This window comes from Gymnodraco acuticeps, unplaced genomic scaffold, assembly GCF_902827175.1.
Source record: "Gymnodraco acuticeps unplaced genomic scaffold, fGymAcu1.1, whole genome shotgun sequence".
In the NCBI taxonomy this organism is placed as follows: Eukaryota; Metazoa; Chordata; class Actinopteri; order Perciformes; family Bathydraconidae; genus Gymnodraco; species Gymnodraco acuticeps.
In genome coordinates this window covers 681,193-702,850 of record NW_022990299.1, presented here as the reverse complement: position 1 = coordinate 702,850, position 21,658 = coordinate 681,193, and the positions used below count along the sequence as shown (strand labels likewise).

At 44.0% G+C, this 21,658-nt stretch overlaps 1 protein-coding gene across 2 annotated transcripts in view; it reads left to right on the top strand.

Annotated features, from left to right (window-relative positions):
- Positions 1–21,658, top strand: part of nrp1a (neuropilin 1a) — a 60,930-nt gene that overhangs the window by 12,822 nt on the left and 26,450 nt on the right. For both annotated transcript variants that reach the window (XM_034222597.1, XM_034222596.1), the window contains exons 4-7: positions 7,028–7,209; positions 13,312–13,539; positions 17,578–17,733; positions 20,179–20,345. In XM_034222597.1, coding sequence (XP_034078488.1) covers positions 7,028–7,209; positions 13,312–13,539; positions 17,578–17,733; positions 20,179–20,345 — 733 coding nt within the window. The remainder of the gene's footprint in view (positions 1–7,027; positions 7,210–13,311; positions 13,540–17,577; positions 17,734–20,178; positions 20,346–21,658) is intronic.

Here is a 21,658-nt window from a genome sequence, read left to right as displayed (position 1 = left end):
CAAATGTCAAGGTGGGACAAATGGGATCCATTCCCTCCTGTAATGGCCCAGAAATGGTTTGGAGTGCTTCTTGTTTCCTCCCTTTCAACACACAGGACTGTTCATCCTTTGTATCTTACTGTATGCTTCTTTCCTAGAATTGTTCAGACTTTTATGCTAATGTGCTGCTTTTTTTTCTTGGTCCTTTGTAAATCATACCACAGAGTTTCTGGCTTTGTGGTGTTAAAGTGTTAAACCTTTGCAGAATATGGGTGTATAAATGACTGAATCATTGAAAATGATCCTATAATAAGGTTTTTCTATTGCCTAACTTCTATGAAGTGTTTCTTGGAAATCCACCGAAGGGGGTTCATTTGCAAAAACATATATTCACATGTGAATATTCATATCTGCACACTTAGATGCATACAGATCGCTGCTGTATGCTGAGCAATCTCATTTCCGAAGCTCACTTAGCAGGGAAAAGTGCTAAATGTGTATTTCCATTCTGCCATGGGCAGTTTTCTAATTAATTGCACTGACTCATTCTTGCTGTATTCATGATAACAAGATGTGTGATGGGGAAGAATGTGGTTAGATTAATATTCTCAACCCTGCCCACAACTGTAGCTTTCATACAGCTTTCATTTAGTCTTGAATTGCATACATCAGATTGATGCTTCTCATTTTTATTATTTAAACGGTAGCTACATTTGTACAGTAGATGTTGAATTCTTACACTTTTTTTGTTCATACATCTTTAAAGTTTATCATGTTTTATCATTGATAGTTAGCACCTATTTAATATTATAATATTTTGAAATGAATACATATTTAATGACTTTTTATTTGGACTATGAAACATAAAAACAGTTGAACATGAATGGGAGTATAACAAAAACAAATATAAAAATAACCTTTGCTGTGCAACAACTATTTATTGATTTAATAATACATTTTAGGGTTAATTAGCAGCTCATTGTGTTTTATGTATTGCTATTAAGCAGTTTAAGGCCAAGTAAGACAAATTACTTTGTAACAGAAACTGTATCTTTTGTTTTAACTACTTCACATTTCTATAATCTCGTTATTGTGACCTATTTGTCATGCTTGGCCCTTTTAATGAGGCAAGAAGGTCAAAGTGTGCATAACAGGATAACTGAAAATATGCACAGCTCTGCTTTAGCCCTGTAGGCATGCCACAGTCGCCCATGGGAATAGAAAGCAAGTCAGCTGAACATACTACAGCTCCACCAGGGTTCAAAGTGCAACAGGCCTTACATGTGAGGTGAGCACGGGGGATTTAGAAGGCCTGCTAACAATGAGTGCTTTTGTAGTCTGTGTTATTCCCCTGATTGTTTTTAGCTGCTCACCCCTCACTCCCCGTCTTTGTCCAGTTCAGATCACTGTCCCCCCTTGGGGCAGAATACTCCCTATGTCAGTCTGCGTTCATACCTCCGAATAAAGGATTATTGTGCATGTTGCAAAGGGAGGGGGGATGCAATAATTGGGTCTAAATAGCCAAATTCATTAATGTGGTTGTTGGCGACAGCAGATCTCTCGACAGTGTAATTAGGAAAGCTAATGGATTGAGGCATGCTAAATCCATCAATGCTAATGATAATTGCCGTTCAGGAAAACGAATATGCTTTACAAACATGTGGCCGAGGCCGCCTCAGAATCAGAAACAAGCATCTAAAAATATGAGCGCGCTGAGTCTAACCGTATGGGGTTGACACCCAAAGAGGCAAGTCGGAAGGGTGCAGCTGGGCCGTGTGGGCGGGGAATATCCATCTTTTTTATCTTCAATCCATCCACGTGGCAGCGTGGCGGCGAGCGAAGCAATCATGCCCTTCTCCGCTCGTCCACGAGGAACCACTTCTAAACCACTTCTAAACCCATCAACTCTGATTGGTTGGTGGTTTGTCCCGCTGGGTGGGTTGCCCAAATTTGAGGCCTTCAACTTCTGCAGATACAAAATTGGAGAAACATCAGTAGAGAGTGTGATCACTTAAAAGAAAATCTATTTTCCAGCTTCACGGTCACGTTCTACAATTTGACCATCAATACACTTCTCAATGTTAGCAAGTCAATTAGGGTTAATGTTTTCAGCTGATAACATTCAAATATACACCTGGCTTACAGCTCGGATTTTTTCGTACTTCCTCATTACAGGAAAGAGGGGACATGTTATTCTAGTGTGGGTTAATGAATGTCACATGCACGAGGGAGGCAGTCTGGTAGAGAAAGTAAAGACAGAAAGACCATTTGATTTCAACGAAGTATGTCCCCTCCAGGCTAGGAAAAAGTAAGTCAGGGATCAGCTTGTCTCTTGCTCCTTGTACAAACATTAATGATGTTTTTTCAAAGGCCCAAGTGATGGTTTGTTAGCCGAGACTCGTTAACACGTGAGGTCTCCGGAGTTTTCTGACAGCTGACAACAAAGTCTCTTTTCCTGCTAACCCCCCTGGGCCTCACTGAGCTGTCCCAAGTCTGTTGTTTGGGCCTCCCCACTTGTGTTACCCAGGGATGTTTTGACATGTTGTAGGTGACATGTTTTCGTGCGATAGCAAGTTATACTGTGACAGCCGCAGAAAGAGAAATGCCAGAGTAAAGTGCAGGGCATTTGTTCTATACTCGGCTGAACCAAAGGGAGTAATGGCAAAGAAAGAGCTCTTGTTCTGGGGGTTTCCACATCATGCTTGAGCTTATAAATGGTCTGATTAAGAAATCTAACCAATTGTACAAGGCTTATCCAGTCTGTCATAGCGTTATTCCATTGCCTCGGATTATATTGCCTTTATAGAACCATATCAAGCAGACATTTATAGAGGGAGGACAGATTGTTTCCATGGGAAAGCTTCAGGCAATATAACCGTTATATTGTAAGGCCGCTGGTTTGTCGCCTTCTCTTTGGCTTTGCAAGGAGGGCTAATGTTCTCGTTTGACACTAGCGGATTGCTTTCTCTCTGTGCCTGAAGAAAGAAGGCAGGCTAATACATTTGAGTCCGTGAAGCGAAGGTCGTTGAGAATTACATTCACTCCCCCCTTACCCACCCAACCCTCTCTTTTTTCTCTTTAATTTCCCAACTGGATTGGCAAACCATTGGCAGCTCACAGTGTGTGTGTGTGTGTGTGTGTGTGTGTGTGTGTGTGTGTGTGTGTGTGTGTGTGTGTGTGTGTGTGTGTGTGTGTGTGTGTGTGTGTGTGTGTGTGTGTGTGTGTGTGTGTGTGTGTGTGTGTGTGTGTGTGTGTGTGTGTGTGTGTGTGTGTGTGTGTGTGTGTGTGTGTGTGTGTGTGTGTGTGTGTGTGTGTGTGTGTATGTGTGTGTGTCATTTTCTGTGTGTGTGTTGTGGCGTGCTTGCAGACCCACCCAGACCCAAAGCAGCCTAGACAGATAAATAGGTGCATGGCTCAACTGAATTGTACTGCCATGAGGAATAAAAAGAACAACAACAGGAGTGATACAAGATAAAAAATCACCCCACAGGGCCCTGAGAAAAGAAATCCAAGTTTAAATTGGAAGGTCAGGAGGACCCCACTTGTGTGGAACCATATGGGGCTTAAAAGTAGGCCATGTTCTTCTTGTATGGTCATAAATAGGTGTTGTTAACCGCCGCCCATCTTCCCTAAGGATTCCAACCCTGGGAGCGATCCCCACAGGTGTTTAGAGCACTGGATTAGAGCTACTTTTACACAGCGGGCAACGAGAGCCTTTTCAGAGCTCAAACTGCCCCATCAAGCGTTTGCCTTAATGTCTTCCAGATGATAAGGGCCTGGATGGATCTGTGTTAGCAGAGCTACTGTAAGTGTGCGGGCCCACTGGCGCAGGACCACTCCAGCTCTGGCTCATACACCAGTTATTTAGGCACAAATAGATTTTGGAGAAGGAGGTCCCTTTCTCACTTTCCCCGCACACAGAGCACAGCGCGTATTCTCTCTTCTATGTGCATCCTCTCTCCCACTGTGCTGCCTTTATGAGGGCAATCTGAGCTGATGAAGCGCCAGGGAAAAAATGCAATAAACAGCTTTTCTGGAGGTGTGAGGAGTCCAAATATAAAAGAAGATAAGATTATCCGTCTTGTTTGGATATAGACTAAGGAGATTGTGAAACAGGCGATATGAAAACATTGGTTGCCTGCCCATCTGTCCATGTGCACACAATTCAAATCATACTATCCTCTACATTATGCATCATGTTCTGTATGTTTGTACATACAGTATGTCATGCATATGTTTATACAAGCAACACAACTGCAGAAGCACTTGCTCAGCTCCTTCTGCTGTTCTCTTCTCTCCTTCTTCACCTCAATGATGCATCTCAGCATCCATTTTTTAGGCGCCTGGCAGTGCAGAGCTTTTGGCAGTTGCTGGGTGCAGAGAGGTGGGGGGGGGGATAGCTGCAGAAACAGAGGCCCTGAGGTGAATTATAAGTCTGCCGATAGAACAGAACAGGGCTACAGAAAGATTGATGCTCTCTGCTGGGAACTGGGAACCAAAAAGATGGTGAGGAGAGGAATCAGGAGGCTGAGAAATTGAAGAAATTACTGCAAAAGGATTAGTCTTGTATCTTTCAATTCATAAACTATCTGTCCTGCTGACTAAACTACACAGATGACATTGTAACAGCAAAAAGAAACCCAATGCCCTATTCAGCGCAGCCCTTAAAACTAAATAATGAGTAACTCCCCGTCCATTTAGCAGCAAAGCGCAGGGGGGAATAACATTGTAAACACCATGTGCAACTAGTATTTTTTTTACTGTGCTGCAGCTGATAAAGTGCCTGAAACAAAGTGGTAATTGTGTAAGCCGAGCCGGGCTGTTGCTACAGCTTGAGAAAAGAAGACCACTAATATCCCAATATGGAGAAATAAACAGAGGCCAAACAACCAAAAGATTTCAAGACGTATGAAGAGCCAAAGTGCACGAAACCAGATCTTTTCGGGACACTTTTTGGTGAGATTTTTAATTCTAGAATGACTGTAGGATGAATTGTAAAATGTTTTGAGAGCAAATGGCAGTCATTGGTTTTATAGACAGACAGCAGCCTTCTTGCCACATATCCAACTTTAACCCGGAGTCACTGAAAATCTTATAAAGCGAAGATGAAGATGAGGAGGCACTTGATGCATGTTGACAGCTCCATATCACCTCAGATCACTCCGTCCGAGCAGAAAGAAGAGTGAAGTCATCCATCCTGTGCACCACCTCAGGGGACACAATTTCAAGAAGTGCCACTTCTGTCCAGCTCTACATTTAGTTACACTCTGTCCTTTTTTTCTCAATAGCTGACTCCTTACTTTCAAGTATAAAAACCCAGCCGAAACCCCTTCCCTGAATCACCTCTGGTAACCTGATTTTTGCTTTACAAATATATTTTTTTAAAGTAGAGCCATTCAAAGAAACCATTTTTGTTGAAAAAGGTGGCAAAGGTTGCGTGTGGATACAAGTACGGCCCCACCTGAGGGATTTGGCCCACCCAGAGCTATCATTCAAAGTGTAAATGGCCTTTTTGTGCAAAATCCTGTGCATTAAGTGAATTCAGAATCACTAAGGAGACGTGATGTTTTGACAGTAATTTTGGATTCAAGCTAAACTATGGAAATAGGCCTCTTTTGCCCAGGAGGCACATATTTTCTGCTGAAAGGAGGAGGAGAAATGCCCGCACACCTGCAGCGTATTACACTTACACACATTATAATTAATTTCTGTATTAACTGTGTGAATAGCATTTATTTCACTTGGTTGCTGATGAAGACTGAGGACCGCCACAGCAAGGAGCAGCGGGGTTTGGGTGGGAGTATTTGCTCGATAAGTGGCCTGCAGAGCGGACAAAACTTGGCAGGAACGTGCGTTATGGCCAATTAGAAACTGTGGAAACCTGAACCCAAATCTGCTTTAGGAGTCTTGCTCGCCCTGTCACTCACAGTCAAAACACAGCATGGAAAATCATCGGAACCATCATGCAAACTTACACACCAGATATACAGTGCAAAGTGTGAAAACAACTTAAAGTGCCCTCCACATAAAAACTGAAAGCTAGAGGCTGTTAAGACCACCCTAGGCCAGTCACTCTAATTTCTTCTCTACCCGCTTAGGTTACACATGCCAGATTCCGTGTGTGAGTGTGTGTGTGTGTGTGTGTGTGTGTGTGTGTGTGTGTGTGTGTGTGTGTGTGTGTGTGTGTGTGTGTGTGTGTGTGTGTGTGTGTGTGTGTGTGTGTGTGTGTGTGTGTGTGTGTGTGTGTGTGTGTGTGTGTGTGTGTGTGTGTGTGTGTGTGTGTGTGTGTGTGTGTGTGTGTGTGTGTGTGTGTGTGTGTGTCTTATAGCTCCTGTTCCCCGTCCTATTTCAAACCTGTATTCCTCATCTGCTCCTATACTCCGACTCTATTATGCGGCTGCTCCCTTCAATAGCCCTGGGTCTGAAATTCCATTTGACTGTGATGTTTGTGTAGGTGTGTGTTGAACAGCGTTAACACCTTCTCTTGCTATGCACCATCCTAATCCAAAGGCCACGATATAATCACTTTCAATTCCCATTTTCTCTCATTCAAGAGGCACACACACACACCCTGAGTGTTATCTCACAGTTTAACAGGAGAAAGACAACTGTTCAGCGTAGTCATAGCAATTACGTAAACCTGACCTCAGTGCTGCTGGGAGGAGCACACCACCTCTGCAGTGTGTGTGTTTGTGCCAGGTTGATATAATGAAAGCATAACCCGCCCACCTGTTCTCCGAGTTTTAACCTGAGACCTCATTAGTACACAGTGTTTTATTTCCGCTACATTACCTGCGCAATATGCTGTGTTGCTCCTTGTTTATAGGGTCCTCTGAGTATGACATTTTGTGTGTTTATGTCAATGTGTGTGTGTGTGCGTGTCTTCATACATGCACAACATGAGCCCAATAACAGTGATAAATGGATTTCGCACAAAACCAATATACAAGAACGGAGCAAGAACAGAACTAAATGAAAACTAACCCTGAGGGAAATGGTTTTCTAAAGATCATTGTGAATAACAGTTTCCCCTTTCCCTTGCCTTCAGGTATGATTATGTGGAGGTGCGGGATGGTGTGGACGAGAGCGGTCAGCTCGTGGGGAAGTACTGCGGGAAGATCGCTCCCTCTCCGGTCGTCTCCTCCGGAAACCAGCTTTTCATCAAGTTTGTGTCTGACTACGAGACGCACGGAGCCGGTTTCTCCATCCGATATGAGATCTTTAAGACAGGTGGGTGGCCTAACACAGATGCAGCTTCACTTTATTTATTGAAATATTACCTTACATGTCACTTACATCAAAAATATAGAGACAAAGGGATGACAATGCACATCATAAGTCATTTCAATCTGTGTAGTTTCATGGTTTATTTGTGATTCAGTCAAGGCACCAGAGCATCAAATTATGCAATCGCAATATGGCAAGCAATATGCTCCATTAAAAAACTAATGAATCGCAGTCCCATATGTTCCGTAATTGTAGCAGTTTTTATCTGCTGAGAATTATTGTACAATAAGCAGGGGCATAATTTGCTAAGCATTGACTCAACAAATGTTATTTAAGTGTTGGTTTATTGTCAGATGGCAATCCACAGCAAGTGTATAAACCCGCAATTATAACCACTGATGAGTTGGTTGTGGAGAAAGTGAATTCAAGCCACAGAAGGAAGTGCTTTCCCTGCAGTGGTATCCAATCAGTCTGAGGTTCCTTCCTTAATGTAAATAAGTCCTCTGGGTAATTTTAGTGGGGGAGACATGTATGATAAGCTGCAGATATCCTCAGGGGATGTCTATCTTATCAGAATACAACACCCCAGGAGGAAGGATTTCCTGTTGGTTGGCTGCCTTCCTTTGTTTGGACTGGAAGGCAGAGGAGGAGGCGGAGGAGGACAGCACATATCTGGAGAGTGACTTGTAGGCAGACAGGTGCAACAGACTCCACTTTCATTAATTAACCTTAGCAGCAGTCTATGGGACAGCCCCCCATGACCTCGGAGACATGATGAATGTCCTCCCTTCCCTTTTCATCTGGACTAGTGTGTGGTTGTGCTCGTGTTTGTGTGTCCGGGCTTGTGCGTGTCACCATCACAGCAGAGCAGCTGGTGGAGTGTGGCTCCATTTACGAGATCAAAGCACCACTCCACCCAGACATACGCAAACTCATCTGTACACACTCTCTCATTGCCCTCCATAGGCCAGTTAATCTACTCTATTCTTCCCATGATAAACATGGAATTTCCCAATCTCATCTATTAGCCAACACTGATTATAAATGAGGCGTGTGAATGGCCCAGTTGTGTTAGGGATTGACACTGAGATATGAGGAAATATGGATATTAGTGTGGACTTCTTTTTTTGGCACTATATAGGAACTTTTTTGCTTATTGAATCAAATGGGGAATTGAGGGCTGGGGGAAAAAAGGGCTTCAGAGGTGTTGCTGTAGATTAAACTCAGAGGAGCACCATGGGTGTGCGTTGCTCCCTTGGTGGATCCAGGCCCTTGTTATGCTTTGAGTTTACTTTGTGTGTCTACTGCTGCGCGGGCTGCCGCCAAGAACGGGGCTCTGAGATCAATTAACAGCCCTGTTTACGAGAGCGAGTGAGAGAGAGAACCATGCAGAAAGAGAGATTCAAAGTTAGCTGATTAGCACAGCTTATCAACAAGCAGGGTATTAGCTGGGAAAACATTGTGTTGGCTAACACATGTAACGTTAATGATGATACACAGATGCTCTGATAACGGATGGAGGAATGGGAGGCTCGCACTTGTGCATGCCAATGAGGAGAAATGCAAAGAATGCAGGCTGTTTATCATTGTGATTATATAGGCGCGGAGATCACTGGAAGTCAACCTCAGGGGCTGGTACTGCCTTTCTTCTGCTGTTATATAAAAGCAAAGGTCAAATGGAAGATAAATATACCCACAAAGCAAACGTATGTAAACACATACTGCCCTCAGGGAGCCTACGCCAACTTATACAAGTATGTTTACATGTGCAAGTCTACCCACTTAAGCTATAAACTATGTAAATACACTCTCACACACACTTCAACATGCTGGTGTTTGCAGCCCTGGTTTTCATCGACAGTAGCCTGCGAAGTGTCTAATTGGAAGAGAACAGGTTGTTTTGCGGCTCTCTATGGCCGCTTCCACATCAGTCTCTACCCCTCTCCACTCCTCAGTCCCATCCAACCATCTTAATTAGCATGGGCAATTTATTTTATTGCCTGCAAATTGGCAGCCTCGCTCCATTGGCTGAAGTCTGGCGAGAGACGGGTAGAGCGAGTTGGCGGGGGAGAGGGAGATAGGGAGGAGAGGGATACATCTGGGAGTGAGGAATATTTGAGTTAAAGATTTGCAACATGGTTGTGTTTGTTTTGTCTTTTGGGAGGGAGTTGGCCTTAATAATATAAAAAAGTAGGGCTTGACTTGATAAACAACCGCCATTATGACACACAGTAACCGAAAGGAGTTGGGGTCACCATACACCACAATCCTGGTCCTTTTGTAGAAGACTGAAAGACTGTGTTTATCCTTTCATCAGACAGTATCGCACTTAAAATCCTCATGCGTTTCTGGAAAGATCCGTCTTTTTAAGTACACATGCGCACACATGCACAACATATGTTCTCTTTTAACAGCTCTCAGTAAGCTTAGAGCCACATCAATGCTGGCTGAGGGCCCATTGAAGTGGGCGCAGAAGCAGAGATAGTGCCAGTCGTAGCCCCCCCCCTCCCCCACACACATCCCATACACGCACACAAACTCATCTCGGTCCCCTCTCCATTACTCAGCAGAGTGACTAAGTGAATTGGACGGAGGCCCATAACGGTTGCCTTTACACAGAAAAAAAACATATTTTCACGCAACTGCCTTATTTATCATGTCACTGTGATGCGGGCGCTTTTAGCGTTTGCACACTCCTGTGAAAACACTTTCAATTATGTGTGTGTGTGTGTGTGTGTGTGTGTGTGTGTGTGTGTGTGTGTGTTTGTGTGTGTGTGTGTGTTGGGTGGGGCCTAACAGGGGGCACGTTCTGCTTTCATGGATGGCACGCCATGATGACATAGGTCACATCTGGCATGGAGACATACTGTCATCTCACACACACAGCCCGCATGGAAACCCAAGACAACAAATCTCTTTAAAGGGGAGCCAGAGGGGGACTGTGCCAACCCCCCCGACCCATCTCATTAGCACTTCGTCATCCCCTAAAGCAACGTCACACCGCTTAATGCCATGTCAGTATTGTGGTGCCTCAGGGAGTGTGTGTGGGTAAATGTAAACCGGCCTTTCCATATGTTTCAATGACTGACACTCCACAGGCTTCAGGTTAATGTTTGATTTAGTGTTGAAAGAGTTAATTCTCCACCGACAATTAACCCCTCTGTACGTGTGGCATAAAGACAGAGCGAAGGGGAGGGAGAGTACGAGACCTGTGAACTGGGCTAATGATCAGCTGGAGAGCAACATTGAACATAAACAGTGGTGATTTACTTAGCAGTCCAAGAACAACACCTCCAGCCCCTATGGCTCTGGCCTCTAATAAACCATACGAAGGAGGGTGGGAGATGAATGGATGGAAAAAAAATTGAGAGAAGCAAGAGAGACAGACAGATCTTAAAATGAAAATAGCAAGTGGCTGTCACACTTAACGCCTGTTCCTTGGCGTAATGTGGTTCTAATGATTAACGCCCAGTCTCCGGTCTGCTTTCAGCACTTAAAGCAACAGCTTAATAGAAACATAACAGACAAGTCATCAGGGAGAATAACAGTCGAAAGGCTCCCTTCGCATTGAGGCCTTATTTATTTAAGATTTATATCGATCTCTAACACTTGCAAAGATTGAAATCAGATCTCCATTAAATATAATTTTTCTCCGACAAATCGTCCTGTTAAACAAACTCTCATCACTCAGGGAGAGAGTCAAAGTGACATTAGTTTACTCCCCCGTCCACAGGCTCAATGTAAACGAGAGTTAAAGGAATTCATTACTGCCGGCTGTAAATGTTTGAGCTCCTGGTCGGAGGTTGCCGGAAAATGTTGCGTTCAAGGTTACTTCTTTTTACTCTCTTCCTGTGGTAAATTCAGCTGTTTGTTTGTAAGCAGTGGTTAGTATACTGGGTGAACAGTTGCCACACTGTTATATCTCAGATAAAATGGGACAACTGAAGCATGGCAGCCTTACTTGAGTTAAAACTCTTATTATTTACAAATACATTTCTGTGTCCTATTGAGGCGATAAGGTTAGCATGTGGCTGACAACAGGATTAGCATTTCTCCTGAAGCTCTTTGACTGCACGCATGCATGCACTGTAGGTAAGGACGCTGCCACAGGAAAGTGTGACTGCTATCACTGGATGCCTCTGACGCATCAGCACAAAGCATCCTGGATGTAGCGAGGGCGGGGGGGGCAGGGACAGAAGCCCTCCCGTGTGGAGACAGTAGATAAAAGAGATCTGTTGGATGATTATCACGCCGGTGGGACCGACCACAGCGCTCAGTTTTCTCTCGCCAGACTGTTTTGTTTGCGATGTCTTCACTCCGTCCTTTTCCTTGAGGGGGTATAAACATGTTCCGCAACACAAAAGCTGACAATAGTGGAGTTTGAGTCCGCCTCAGTCATGATAATTCAAGAAAAAGCACAGACTCAGTACATAATGGTGATGGTAAAATGTGTAAGTTAGCTGGAGTGAAACATTCCCAAAGACTAAATCTGTTCTGGTGAACTGCTGAGCTGAGATAAGGGTCACGGTGGAGGCTGATGAAATACATTGAGAGTGGAGTTTTGAGCCAATATCCACAGGAAATTCAACAAACTGACCTGAATTGCACTTTGGGTACTTCAGCTGTCTACAGCACACAGGGACTCATGGGTGCCCTTTTTCCAAAGAAGAGGCTAGTATCTACAGGTTTTTCCCCCAAAACGGTCTGACATTTCTCTACAAATACGCCGAACTGTGCAGACCTGCAGCATCCAGCAACCCTCTCATCTCGGCAAATGGCTCTATCTGGACAAAATCTCTCAATTTTCCAGACATAAATACGAAGGGAAGCTGTGAAATTAATGGTGCCCACTGTTCTTGAAAGCCACACTTTAGCAGCAGCACTAAATGTCAGCTCTCCTTAGAGGCAAAATGCCGCTTGTCGTGGCTTTTAACTTGGGGGGAGCAAAAATCAACATGGCTCTCAGTCCCCTTCACTCACTCCATTGGTGGACAGACTGAAGTGGGACTGATGGTTCTGAATTAGAGGCCCAGCGAGCAGCTTGAGTGACAGTGGAAAAAGCAGTTTGCCACATTTATTTAAGCTACAATGACTGTGGCACGGAGGCTCTATCTAGCCAGAACTCCCTGCAATTTTGGTTTCGATCGGCCCCATCTGCGCCCATCACGCCGGCTGTCAGACTATCATGAAAATGACATTACCCTGTGCACATTTCTGCCACTAATGGCTCTAAATAATTGCCCTGAATGACAGGAGTCCTGTTTTTTTCCTGAGATGTGTGTGTGGTAGTATGAAGCCAGGCTTGGCTACAATCTGGCCCAGTGCTTGAGCGTGCATAGTGAATATGTTTTAATGTCTCTTCCTATCACTCTTAAAAAATGTCCTGCAGCTGTAAGCGTCATTTTTTAAATCGCATGTCAGTCATTCTTAAATCATAATCTTGTGCTCATGGTGCTCTGAGAAATGACTAATATTGAGAATGTGTTAAGGCTCATCAGCTGAAAAGGCAGTTAAGGCTCTGGGGAGCCTTGTGAATACATATTTTCCCTTGTCTATAATTGTGTTCAAGATTCCATCTGTGTGTTGATGTACGAACAGTCATTGCCCTTTATTTGTATCACTGACATGTCATATGAGTGTCATATGTCTCACATGACCGAGTGAGGGTGTGTGTGACAGGTTTTCGCACATATAAAGTCGCTAATCCATTTCTCCCCGATTCTGATGATTGAGTTATTTTACTGATGTTTCCTCTCACAGTCCAGATGTTCCAGATTTAACACGCACAGTGATAAAGTAGAGTGATGTTGGTGCCCATGAGGAAACACAAAAAAAATGCACAAAACCACACAGAGCACGGTTGAGAGACCCAGATGTAGCCTCTGGTGAATAGAAGAACTATCAAGGTGGTCTCCAGTCTCTAGGCGGTAAACTGTCCTTCAATCAATAGAACAGCTGGGAGGCAGAGTTCCTTAATACCCACCACACAAAGGAACCCCAAACAGATCAGTTAACCAACAGTCTTTCAAAAGAATCATCCCCACCCCTTCCTTTGTCAATGGTTCGTCTCATCTTCTCACTTCCCATCTGGTTTCCTCCCTGCAGGTCCCGAATGCTCCAGGAACTTCACCTCCAACAGCGGTGTCATAAAGTCACCTGGTTTCCCGGAGAAATATCCGAACAACCTGGACTGCACTTTCATGATCTTTGCCCCCAAGATGTCTGAGATCATTCTGGAGTTTGAGAGCTTCGAGCTGGAGCCCGACCCGACGCCCCCTACTGGTGTTTTCTGCCGCTATGACAGACTGGAGATCTGGGATGGATTCCCTGGAGGTAAGCAAGAATGGCTGGTTAATATAAAAACTAAAAGTGACTCTTTGATACTATTACTTGCTTTCTCATTTCTTAACCTATAGCAACATTTGAAAATAAAAAGTATATAAAGCCACTGCTTAGAAATCTGCTTTCCTGCGATGGAAAAGGGAGAAGGTGGGTCTCAATGCTCTTTCAGGAGAAATAAACAGCTTTACACAAAAATAGCAGAGGTGGGAGTAAGTCCTACATGTGCAAGTCATGAGCAAGTCTCAAGTCTTGACCTGCATCAAGCAAGTCCCAAATCACTGTGGTGAGAGTCAAGCAAGTCAAGCAAGTCATTGCTCAGGTCAAGCAAGTCAAGTCATACGAAATTCTGATGAATAAGCCCAGTTTCCGCATTTCCGCATCAGTTAAAAGACAGTGGTTATGAAAATGGATTTAACCCACACTATAATCTTCATTACATACACAGTTAATCATTTGAAATCTAATTTCTAATCATATTAGATTAATATTAACCCTAGAACTGCAGACAATATAGCTAGGACTCAATCAAAAAGTCTGTTAAATATATATATCATATGTGTGTGTATCATATAGGCTATGGCATTTGCCATTACACATATTTAATTTAAATTCTGTTGTTAACACTAGAACCGCCAACAGCGTCAGCACCTACATAGATATCATTTTCAAATCATTTAATGTGTTCCTCTTCATAATTTCCTTATAAACTAAGTAGGACGATTTAAAACTCACTTAATTGGGTTAATGTAGAAATTGCTTCAGTTTATCATCGTAACAGATCAAAAAGTTCAGATTCATTTTACAATAAATCAAGGAATGATGCACTTCTACAAACAAAAACAACATAATTAAAACATTTAAACAAACTAATAAAAGTAGATGAACTACATTATTCAAAAGTCTCTCTCTCTCTCTCGAAGCGAGCGAAGTGAGAGAGAAAGAGAAGAGAAGAGAGAACTCTCTCTCTCTAGCTATCAGATCAATTCCATCGCTATCTCTATCTCTCTTCTCTCTCTATCTCCTCTCTCTCTCTCTCTATCTCACTCTCTTCTCTCTCTCTCTCTCTCTCTCCTTCTCTCTTCTCTAGTCTCCTTCTCTCTCTCTCTCTCTCTCTCTCTCCTCTCTCTCTCTCTCTCCTGACAGCCCGGTCAGTATCGGGGCTGTTAGTACAATATGAATCCCTTGGCGGTTCTAGTGTTAATTTACCGTTTTGTCTTCTTCTTGCAATGCTTAATCGATTTGAAACCAAGTCTACGTAGCTTTAAACTTAACGTTAGCCTTTCTAGCTAAACACAACACATGCACGTACCCTTTCTCTGTGTTTTTTTGTGACGAATGAAGTTGGATGTTGTGGTGGTCGTGTCACTGATATTTATGCTGCAGACCCTGCATACCGCTGTTCTCTTCTTATTACCATCATCGACAAAATAATCCTTGAATCCAAACTTCACTATTTTTGGAGTAACGCTAGCCGCTGACATGTTAACTGACACTCCTGCCTTCTAGTGGGTTGCCAGGTTTGCGCGCACGTCGCTATAATCACCCAATCACGTTTTTCGAAAAAACTAAACGTAATATCTCACTACAAAAACAAACGCAAATATTTAATTTTAAACAGTCAAGTCCTTTCAAGTCATCTGTCTCAAGCTTAAGTCAAGTCTCAAGTCATGAATACCAAGTCAAAGTCAAGTCAAGTCTGTTATCAATGTTAGACAAGCAAGTCTCAAGTGAAAAAAAATGCGACTCGAGTCAAGTCATGTGACTCGAGTCCCCACCTCTGCAAAATAGTGGTATTATCCAGTGGACTTACTGCCTCAACCAGACTTGTCACCGGTTCAAGTATCTATCGGCATAAGTGAAACACTTTGTCATCGCTCAACGATAAACCCTTCCTGTTTGCGCAAGCCTGACACATTTCCTTTTTCTGTCAAAGGCGGCATTGATTGTACATTGGGGAGTTCAGTAAAAATCTAGGCCATGGTATTTAGGTTGCTTCTCTGAAGTATAAAAAAGACAATTCAATCTTGTAGGGAAATGACTCTGAAAGGAATTTCCTTGAGGTTTTCTTGTTTTTCCCACAAGGAGAATTTGAACTGAACCAGTTTGGTCTTAACAAGATCCAACATCTCCTCTTTGCAAAATCCCACAGCAATCGAAAAGATTCAGACGACTATTAAATATCGCCATAAAATGGCGTTCTCAAAACCATCTTAAAAATCAACAGGTGAGAGACGGAGTGATCAAAGCAATTCCGAAATGGCCAGAGATGAGGCTTTGAACTCAGTGAGCAAAATTCACCTCTTGAAGTTTTTAGTTTTTCTTCTGGCTATTTTAACACAGGGTGAACAAGATGAAAGCTTTTCTCACCCATCAGTGGCTGAAGTAGTCTGCTATAGTGTTCCAAGTGATAAGGTTGATGGGTAAAAATCATTGCCTTTTCAAGTGAGTTTACTTGAAGTTCAATATTCTCTCAGCTCACATCTCGGTAAATTTGAACTGTGCTTGCTCGACTTTTTGATTCTACAAAGTATTCCTGCTCATTTGGTGTTCTCTCCCTGAGGTGGGACTTGTTTAATTTTCAAGATTTGTGTTGATTAGTGAAAGGCTTGGAGAGCTGAAAAAAATGTCACATTATTATCACCTTTTAATACATATTTTAACCAAAAAGTACTTCAAGGGATGTGGAATAGAAACATTCTGTGCTTCCGACTTATTAAGATTCAGCGATTCCTCAGTTATTTCTCAGTAGAATGAATGACAAAAAAGAATACGCACAAGAACCTTTTTTCAAACGGCAGAACTGAATAGACTATTCAGGGCAGAAAATGGACTCTACCACTTCGCAATGATGTGGCATCACACCCTTCGAGTGTTTTTGAATGTGACAGACAACCTTGTATAAAAATAAGCCATGTGAAGAAATAGTGTGTGGGCTTCTGCCAGGTGGCTCCTGTGGTGCCTGGTGGATCGATAGTGCATTAGGGCTAGAGGCATGCTAGCCGTCGCGATGGGAGATGTCCGTGCAGGCCTGTGTGAAGCACTGGGATTACACCTCGCTGGACAGGTGCTGTGGAGGAACAACTTCCACTCCCTTCGTCCCTCTTCCCTAAGGAATGGAGAGGCAGGCAGAATGCAGACTTCACAGCGAGGCTCTTTAAAATTTCATAGCGCTGGGGAGTCATGCAGATAATCCGGGAGATGGCATTTTTATGTTCAGCCCAGGCCTTTGCAGGTTTAAAAGCACACATAGATTCTCACGCACATACATCAGGCCTGGAAGATTAATCGGAGCCTGCCCACCTCTGCCCCTCGAGTCCCCGTGGTCTGGCCTTTGCCTTTCATGTAGGAGCTGAGAGAGTGGCATGTTTTGGATGACAGGAAGCCACAGGGAGGCAGGACTGTCACTCGCCACTGATCACAGCATTACTAATCACAGATAAGCTCCGGGTCCCTACACACCAACAGCAACACACACTCACAAATGTGCATGGATCATAGCACACATCACAGGCATAGGGCAAGGTCATTGTGCTCTCTTGCTCTTTCTCCATATTTCTCTGCCTCCTCCTTCTACCTCCCGTTTCCCTCACACTTCCTTTTTCTCAGTGAAACATGGGCTTTTATTGCTCCCTTTAATGTTCCCCTATTGTCTCGACGCAGTCTCCTTTATAAAACTCACTCAGCCAAAGCTGTGTCCGCTTCAAGATGGAGAAAAAAAAGGGTGACGGTATTTACAGCCAGCAAATAGACAGAGACCGTGACCTGCCCACACCACAGGTCCCTCTTCCGCTTTGCTCTTTTTGTGGCAAGCAGGAATGTTGGGAGTCTTTTCTCAAGCGTCTTTATGGGGTCGGGTACAAAAATGCAACCGGTGTCATACCACACTGACACACTAGTTTTCACACTTCCTTGGGGGGCTTGGTAGTTAAACCAATGTGTGACCTGGCTTTGGCACACAAACAAATATTGAGTTAACCCCAGTTTAACTAGTGTAACAATGTTTGTGCTTTTCTCTTCTTCTTTCTCCAGTCGGTCCATATGTTGGGAGATACTGTGGGCAGAACACCCCAGGCAGGATCATCTCATACACAGGCATCCTGGCACTAACAATCAACACTGACAGCGCCATCGCTAAGGAAGGCTTTTCGGCAAACTTCACTGTCATCGAAAGAACCGTTCCAGAGGGTAAGCGGGCATAAAAACACTGACAACTTTACAGATCTGTGTATAAATCACAATCCAGAAAGATGTGTTCAATAGAAGACCATCTGCATTGTGTTAGAGTGAATTAAAACTGAGTTGCATAAGAATTAGAGGGTAATAAAGTTGCCCCCAGAGGAGTAGTACTAAAAGTAAGAAGCAGATGTCTGCAACCGAAGCCACACATGGTCATATTATGATAAATTCCCACAAGTTTAACAGAGCTGAGGAGTTAATTAAATAAACACCTACTGCTTCTTCATTTGGGTAATGTAGGGTACAAGTCTACCACCCATGGTTTACAAGGCCTACGTTTACACACTGTGAGCCCAGACAGACTGCAAATGGCAGCTTCCCCACCAGTAACTATCCCCGGAACACATCCCTAGGGCTTTGACATGCAGCATCGTCATCCCTGGGCTCGACCCCCCGACCCCATTTTGCAAAATGCTCCAACAAAACATTTCATTAAGGAAGACAAGCACTGGTAGCAGTCATAAATCTTTCCAGAGGCCAGACCTCCTCGAACACACACAGCCAGTCTTTGAAAAGTAATAAAGATGGATAACTTTCAACAAATCTACTAATCGTCTCCAAAAAGGATTTTGTCTTGCCAGAGGGAAGACAGGCGCTGAGTTAACTTACACACACACACACTCACACATGCACGCGCGCACACACACACACACACACACACACACACACACACACACACACACACACACACACACACACACACACACACACACACACACACACACACACACACACACACACACACACACACACACACACACACACCAATGATGTAATTCCTCCCAAGTTTCTTCCAAGTAACTTGACTCTCTTTAATCACACATCTTAAATCAGATTACGCTAATCAACTTTTCACATTCACCATTAAGATGCAGGGTGAACTATCTGACCCGTGATCAGTAAATACCCTTTACATGAGTTGCTTAGTCTTACATCACCGACCAAGACGTTTCCAAGATCCAAACTGGGTCTGCGCTCTTCCAGAATTGTACCACTTGAATCATTCATAATCCCCTTATGCATAATACACGGTGGATTTTTTTCGCCTCCGCAAAGCAAGGGGAAGGGTACACTCAAGCAGAAAGCTGCTGATGTGATGTGATAAGGTGATGAAAGGAGGCCTTGTCTTCTGTTTTACCCCTTCCCTCCAATCACCCTCCCAAGCCATTCAGCAGCACTCCCTATCTTCTCAGCTATATCTTCTCAGCTATCAGCCCTTTGGTTTTGCACCCAAACAATACCTCTTTGTGTGTTTGTTGATCATCATCCAGTTATCTAAGTGATGTGGGTCTGAGTGCAAAACTTTGACAAGTATGAGCATCAGCTGACGATGGGAGCGAAGAGGTGCGAGACATTGTTCTAAGCATCACACTGAGACTCGCGCGCGTTAGCATGCGCGTACATATGCAACCGTGCATTGACACTGTAAAGCACACGCTGACCCGGAGACGGAGGTGTGTTTGTATCATGGCAGATGGAGAGACCATCTGTCACATAGCAGCTCCTCGTCCTATGCCCTCTGAGTGTGTATAGGCCATGTACACACAAGCACATGACTGCGTTTTAGGGCAATGCACCATGTGGCTGAAGAAGCCTTGCGTTTAGAGAAGCAAAGACCAACTTCACCATCAGAAGATAAATAAGTAAATAAACAAAGGAAATAATTATGGCCCACATGAATGTGTGAAAGTGTGTCTCCACATGCCTCTGTGTTGTTGTAGTGACGTTAAACGACTCCTACCCAGATCAAAAGGTCAACGTTTGTTTCAACCGTTGCTGCAGCGGTGTCAGTTTGTCTGACCTCCAGGGGTTAGAGTCCGGCCCCAAGCTGACCCAGCTGAGTCTTTAGTCCCGGAGTCAAAGTGGCTGCCCCATGTCAACACGAACAAGGAAAGCCACCTCCTACCATGGTTGGTTGGGCTATTGAGTATAATATATGACCCCAGAATACGAATCTAAGCACACCTAAACTCCCCCAAGAGACCAAGATGGGAAAAATAGTCAGTGTGTGCAAAAACGATAAACTGCCCATAGGGAGGTGAGGGAAACAGATCCAGTCAGTGGAAGAAACAACTGGAGTGAAAGTCACTTTAACGCCTAATACTGGAGTAATCTTAGCCCATACTGAATGTTTTATGAAGACATTTTTACGTCTTGATGTGAAACGCTTCCATTCGTCCTCCATTAGAAACTAAAGAGGGAGAAACAGAAAGGATTTACTGAGGCGTCGCTGATGTGTGGTTCTTTTTCCGGCAAGCAGCGCTGAGTGCCTGTCGTGTGGTGTCCTTCTCCCCAGAGACGAGCTCTGAATCTAGGGGACACTGAAAGCTCATGCTGGGTACATTCTGGTGCTTTCAGTGCTCAGGATTCACATGTTTCCTTTCATTCCCTCAGACTTTGACTGTAGCGACCCTTTGGGGATGGAATCAGGAGAGATCACATCGGACCAAATCATGGCCTCGTCGCAGTACAACCCCAGCTGGTCCCCAGAGCGCTCCAGGCTAAACTACTATGAAAATGCATGGACTCCGGCAGAGGACTCGAACAAGGAGTGGATACAGGTACAATATTATTTATCATGTCACAGAGATTTGTATTGGGGGCACTTGATTAAAATCACAGAAAATGACATTGGGTTCCAGAGGAGAGGTAGGAAAAATCTAAAGCCATGGCAGTATAAAACAATTTGCCAACTGCCCACAGTTTTTTGGAGGTGAGTCACAGTCTGAGGAGATATTGAGTATTGGAAAAGACCTGCTTGAACACAGTATGAGTTTTCACTGTTTGTCCTTCGGTCTCTGAAGGTGCAGTGTCTCCATAACACTTCTGCCAGACCCGCCAATTTCAATGATGAATGTCAGCCGTCCTTATGGAACTCCGGGTGGTTGAGTCCACGCCTCACAAAAATTGCCTGTGTCCACTCTCTCTGTCACTGTCTAGTACCTATCTGTATGTGTCTTTTCTCTCCCTTTGTCTTCCTGTCCTACCTGATAACTTCCCCTTTCCTTGATAACAGTGGCCGCCTCAGGGGATGCTGGGATTTAGTCCAGGCATCCTGCCCAGCCTCACACACACACACACACACACACACACACACACACACACACACACACACACACACACACACACACACACACACACACACACACACTCACACACACACAGATTCTGTCATATTGTTCTGTCTGTCGGCTTATCTGCACGAAGCGATCATCACCCACCGGGGGAACTTTATGTGGAAAGATTAAGGATTTAGTTCTTCCATCCCCAGATGGGGATAAGTCACATATCCCAAGTCCACTCACAGAAGAAACCCCCCAGTGACAGAACAGCACTACCTTGCTGCAGTCGGAGCATGTTTGATTTATTAACCGAAAGCCTCCAGGCCTTGTAAATGCCCAGACTGTTTTTCTTTTTCTACTGTTTTTTCAACAGTCTTTGCTTCACTGCTGAAAAGTTTGGCCCCCACATATTCCTCAGGGGATGAATAATAGAGCTGACCCAAAGCCAAATATTTGCTTGGGGAGGGCCATAAGCAAGCTTTTCCTTTATTATTGCAATGAAAATATTGTCCTGAAGGCCCCTGTTGCTCCTTCAGACTAATTTAATCACTGTTTGAGCATGTATGTGTGTGGGCTTGAGAGCATTTTCTCATGAGTGGGTGTGTGCGTGTGTGCGTTCTTGGCTCTGTGGTGAAGGACGAGGGTTTGGCCGGGTCCATATTGTCCTGCAGAGGAACCCAGCATGCATCTGAGTGGATCAGGAAGAAACATAGCCTGCCTAACCACTTCCTCTAGTGGTTGGACAGTCTGTTGTATTAAAGTATTTTTCTCTCTGAAAGGAAAGCCATTGTTCACAGTCAGATATGTGTAGT